This window comes from Nematolebias whitei, chromosome 8 (genome assembly GCF_014905685.2).
Source record: "Nematolebias whitei isolate Nwh7 chromosome 8, NemWhi1, whole genome shotgun sequence".
Classification (NCBI taxonomy): Eukaryota; Metazoa; Chordata; class Actinopteri; order Cyprinodontiformes; family Rivulidae; genus Nematolebias; species Nematolebias whitei.
The window spans coordinates 1,454,647-1,460,516 of NC_056505.1; the positions used below are offsets into that span (position 1 = coordinate 1,454,647).

At 41.6% G+C, this 5,870-nt stretch overlaps 1 protein-coding gene across 1 annotated transcript in view; it reads right to left on the reverse strand.

Annotated features, from left to right (window-relative positions):
* The window catches only part of ascc2 (activating signal cointegrator 1 complex subunit 2), a 24,152-nt gene that overhangs the window by 3,720 nt on the left and 14,562 nt on the right, over positions 1 to 5,870 (reverse strand). The window contains exons 15-17 of the mRNA XM_037680112.1: positions 790 to 909; positions 479 to 694; positions 322 to 409 (exon numbers count right to left, since the gene is read on the reverse strand). Of these exons, the coding sequence (XP_037536040.1) occupies positions 322 to 409; positions 479 to 694; positions 790 to 909 (424 nt within the window). The remainder of the gene's footprint in view (positions 1 to 321; positions 410 to 478; positions 695 to 789; positions 910 to 5,870) is intronic.

Genomic DNA, 5,870 nt, shown 5'->3' on the forward strand with positions numbered 1-5,870 from the left:
ATTCTACAGATATTATGTATGTACGTATTAGAACTAGTAATATTCTAGAGAAGGACTTTAAACTGCATGTTTGCGTGTTCTTCAGTAATGAAGCAGTTCGCTGCTTGTTCTTCAGGTTCGTGCTTCACATTTTAACTGTTGAGCACAAAATGCATGAAAAGGTGAACGACGAGACTCAAACGTCGGTGATTTCACGAGAAGCGTCGACCTGCAGGTTGTTCACGTGATTTAAAGCTCCATGTTTGAACCGCTCCGTCTTTAAACTTTCAATACCACAAGATTAAATGTTGCTAAAGTCTGGGACTTGTGTGACTTGAGGACCTGGAAAACGTCTTCCTCCTCGTCTTCTTCACCCTCCTCCTCCTCTGCTTTGGTTGCTTTCCTCAGAACCTGTGGGACGGTGAAGGGCCTGGAAAACAAACCAGAACCTTTAAGTGGGACTTGGGCGCGTCACGATTTCATGGAGGAGGAAACGTACCTTCTGCTGAGCAAACTGTCCCCGTCCAGGTCGTTGGCTCCCACCTGGTTCATGTCGTACGTGTCGTCGTACTCGTCCTCGTAGTCGTCCGGAGCGTAGCCGGCGGCGGGATCGACCTCGACCTCGTCCACCACGGTCTCGTAGGCCTGGTAACGAGCTCGCTGCTCTGCTACGTGCTTTTTGTCGTTGAGCGTCTCTCGAGTGCTCTCGCCTTTCCTGCAGGATGAAAAGACGTGCAACGTCCCGCGAAGCAGAACAACAAACAGCACCAGCTCAGGTTGTAACAGAAGTAGTGGGTTTTGTGGCTGTACCTCCTGCCCTTCCAGATACGGGACATGTCCACCTGGTCCCTGCGGAAGACGTCGAACTCATCATCGTCAAACACGTTGGACCGCTTGTCCAGGACAGCAGGAAGCTCCTCCTTGGCCGGCCTGTGAACGGTTTACATTTTCAAACTCAACCGTCCATTTTTAAAAGCAGTTCCTTAAATCCACCAGTTGTCTCCCAGATGTTCTGTTGGATCCAGCCCATCAGATCAGTGGAGGATGTCGGCGGTAATGACACCCGGTTACGCCAATCGAAGGTCACTAAAATTAATGTTGCTTAGGTGTGTGACTTTATAAAACCATGTCAGACTCCGTAGTTTTCTCCGGCCCCTTCCCCAACCTGACCAGCGATGACATGTTTAGCCGTATGTCGTGGTTTAACCGCTGGGTGTCCAGGTGGTGTTCTGACAACGACGTGGGCTACACAGATACCTGGAGTTCTTTCTGGGGAAAACCTGGTCTGATGCGGAGAGATGCATCCATCCCACTTTGGATGGAGCTGCTCTTCTTTCTAGAAATATGGATGATTTTGTTTATCCCCCAAATTATTGACAACCCAGGGTCCAGTCCAGGAAGCAGAGGTGTAGTCCTCCACCCCTCTGCTGCTTCTCCTCTGTACACCACCCACACCCACATTGAAACAGTGTCAACTCGCCCACGGCTCAAATTAAATAAACCAAAAATCAGCTCTAAAAATATAAACCATAAAAATCTGATTAAAATAAACACATTTACTTTACCAGAGCAAAATCATAAAATCATTAAATGTGGATTATTGAACATCAGATCTGTTTCCTCTAAATCCCTGTTAGTTAATGAACTGATAACTGATCATCATATTGATTTATTGTGTCTGACAGAAACTTGGCTACAACAGGAGGATTTTGTTGGTATAAATGAATCCACTCCTGTTAATTATTTAAATGTTCATGTTCCTAGAACAACTGGCCGAGGTGGAGGAGTAGCTTCTATTTTTCAGTCAGGATTATTGATTAATGCCAAACCAGTTATTAGTTATGATTCTTTTGAATCACTGTCCCTCAGTCTTTCTCATCCAAAATGGAAATCAGAAAAGCCACTTTTACTAGTTGTTATATATCGTCCACCAGGAGCTTACTCTCAGTTTTTATCTGAATTATCAGAATTATTAACTGACTTACTATTAAATACTGATAAAATCATCATAATGGGTGATTTCAATATTCATGTGGATGTTGAGAGTGATAGTTTAAGCATAGCCTTTAATAATTTAATAGACTCATTTGGTTTTACCCAAAACGTCCGCACATCTACTCATTCTTATCATCACACTCTTGATTTAGTTCTGACCTATGGTGTAGAGATTAAGGACTTGGTAATAGTTCCTCAAAATCCTGTTCTGTCCGACCATTTTTTAATAACTTTGAGTTTACATTAAATGACTACACAGTCACTGAGAGTAAATTTCATCTCAGCAGGTGCTTATCAGAAAATGCTGTAACCAAATTGAAACAATCTCTTCCATCAATGTTTTCCTCTGTCTTGCAGAGTAATGCATCAGAGAACAGAGACTTAGATCATCTAGTTGATCATCTTACAACTTCAATGCAAACTTCACTTGATAAAATTGCTCCACTGAAAAAGAAAGTAATCAATCAGAGGAAACTGGCTCCTTGGTTCAATTCTGAGTTACGTACTTTAAAGCAGCATCTAGAAACCAGGAGAGAAAATGGCGCTCTACTAATGTTGAAGAATTTTATTTAACTTGGAAAGATAGTCTGCTAACATATAAAAAAGCTCTCCGTAAAGCTAGAACTTTATATTACTCATCTTTAATAGAGGAGAATAAAAATAACCCCAGGTTTCTGTTTAGTACTATTGCAAGACTAATTAAAAGTCCCATTTCTGTTGATTCATGTATCCCTACAGCTATAAGTAGTGATCACTTCATGAGATTCTTTATAAATAAAATTATTTCCATTAGAGAGAAAATTCAAACCAACATTTCTACTATCGCCTCTGGTTCTGTGTCAAATGAGACAACTTTAAAAATTTCACTAGAGCCTGATTTATGTTTGGACAGTTTTTGTCCTGTTGAGCTCTGAATTGTCAAAAGTAATAACCTCATCCAAACCATCCACATGCCTGCTAGATCCCATCCACATGCCTGCTAGATCCCATCCCAACCAGACTGTTTAAAGAGCTATTTCCACTAATTAATGTCCACATTTTGGATCTACTTAATTTGTCTTTAATGGATGGTTATGTACCACAGAGCTTTAAGGTTGCTGTAATTAAACCTTTACTTAAGAAGTCTGACCTTGATTCAGAAATTCTGGCCAACTATAGATCTATATCTAATCTAACTTTCATCTCAAACATTCTAGAGAAAATAGTTGCAGGTCAGTTGTGTGAACATCTACAAAGAAATAATCTGTTTGAAGAGTTTCAGTCAGGGTTTAGAGCTCATCATAGCACAGAAACAGCACTAGTAAAAGTCACTAATGATATTCTCATGGCCTCAGACAATGGACTTGTGTCTCTACTGGTCCTGTTAGACCTCAGTGCTGCATTTGATACAGTTGATCACAATATTTTACTACAGAGGCTTGAATATGATGTTGGGATTACAGGAACAGCTCTAAAATGGTTTAAATCATATCTATCTGATAGATTCCAGTTTGTAAATGTAAATAATGAATCTTCATCATACACTAAAGTTAGTCATGGAGTTCCTCAGGGCTCAGTGCTTGGACCAATACTCTTTACTTTATATATGCTTCCATTAGGTAAAGTTATTAAACAGCATGGGATAAATTTTCATTGTTATGCTGATGACACACAATTATATTTGTCCATTAAACCCAATGAATCCAACCAGCTACGTAGGTTGTTTTCACACCAGATAGTCCGGTGGACTCGGTTCGGGACCAATATTCATGACCTTTTGTTACATTTGAGCTGGTGCGTTTGCATTCACACTGCACTGTGCAGTCGAGTCAACCTGTTGAAGCAACCAGTTGAACCAACCTGTTGAACAAACCTGTTGAAGCAACCTGTTGAACCAACCAGTTGAACCAACCAGTTGAACCAACCTGTTGAAGCAACCTGTTGAACCAACCTGTTGACCTGTTCCCCCACTCGCCTGTGGGGGCGCTGCACAAAGAACTACTGAAAGAAACGACACAAAAATCTCTGATGACACGTCTTCTTCTTCTGTAAATAAAAATAAAAACGAAGTGGCATCAAGTTTTATCAGTTTTAGGAGTTATATTTAGTCATTTTTCAACAATGGACTCAGCATGAGCAGAAGATGAGACAGAAGACCATGGAGAATATTGTTCTTCACACAAGTCAGCTGACGGCTCCATATGAGAGAAATGTGTGTTTGTCCTGTGGAGCAGGTCCGGTCTGTTTACATTCACACTGTACTGGAACCACTGGAGTTCTCTTCTACCGGACCCAGACCTAGGTTTTAGCCCGGGCCAGAGTTCACCTTTTTGTTCCGTGACAGAGTTCGATGGTGCGTTCACACCTCCCTAAAGGAACCGGACTTTCTAGGAAAACGAGCTGGAGTTGGATTAAAGAGACTAAACAGGACTGATGTGAATGCAGCCTCAGACTACAAGCATGTCTTAAAGACATAAAAACCTGGATGACCCTTAATTTTCTCCTGTTGAACAGACAAGACTGAGGTTTTGGTTTTTGGACCTGAGCACCTTAGGAATGAATGTTTCAGTCTTTCTCCCTCCTTAGATGCATTAATCTGTCCTCCAGCTCTAATGTTAAAAATCTTGGTGTTATTTTTGATCAGGACATGTCTTTTATCCCCCACATTAAAAACGTTACTAGAACCTCCTTCTTCCACCTGCGTAATATCACTAACATTAGAAACATCTGATCTAAAGATGATGCAGAAAAACTGGTCCATGCATTTGTCTCGTCTAGACTGGACTGTTGCAATGGTTTATTATCTGGGTGTCCAAATACTTCTTTAAAACGTCTTCAGTTGATCCAAAATGCTGCTGCCAGAGTCTTAACTGGAGTTACTGGGAGAGATCATATCTCTCCAGTTTTAGCTTCTCTCCATTGGCTCCCTGTCAAATCCAGAATAAAATTCAAAATCTTACTTCTAACCTACAAAGCTCTCAACAACCTAGCTCCATCTTATATTTCAGATCTTATTGTTTCATATTTTCCTAACAGAGCACTTCACTCTCAGACTGCAGGTTTACTTGTGGTTCCTAGAGTTTACAAAAACAGAATGGGAGGAAGATCTTTCAGTTCTCAGGCTCCTCTCTTGTGGAACCAACTTCCAGTTTCTGTCCATGAGGCTGACACATTGTCCAGTTTAAGACTGGGATTAAGACTTTCCTTTTGACAAATCCTATAGTTAGGGTCAGCTTGGGTTTCCTGAGCTGTCCCTTAGTTCTGCTGCTATAGACTTAGACTGCTGGAGGACAAACTGACCACACTTTTCACTCTGCTGCCGTCTTTACTTACTCTGCTCAACCTGTTTGTATTTGTAATTATTTTTTCATGTTTTTGTCTTTCAGATACACCTGGACCTGGACCTATACCTGGACCTGGACCTATATCTGGACCTGGACCTGGACCTACCATTCTGTGTTCGTCTGTCTCTCCTTCCTGTCCTCTCAACCAGCCGGTCAAAGCAGATGGTCTCTTGTCCTGATCCTGGTTCTGCTGGAGGTTTCTTCCTGTTAAAGGGAGTTTTTCTTCCCACTGTCTCCACTGTGCTTGCTCAGGATGGGAGACTGCAACGAAGCCAAGATTCATCTTGTCTGCTGGATTCTTAGATAGAGAACTTTACTAACTGGCTTTTATGTGAATGTTCCTGTAAAGTCCCTGAGACAACTTGGTTGTGATTTGGTGCTTTAGAAATAAACTGAATTGAAATAATCTGTAGTCATTAGAAACTGGTCCTAACTGGTTTTAGACACAGCGACACGCCTGAACTGCAGCTTCTACCATCTACGGTCGTTTGTTCACTGCGGTGCAGCTGAAGGTTCATTTCTCTGATCCAGGAGCTGCTAAAACCAGGTCCAGGAGCTGCTAAAACCAGGTCC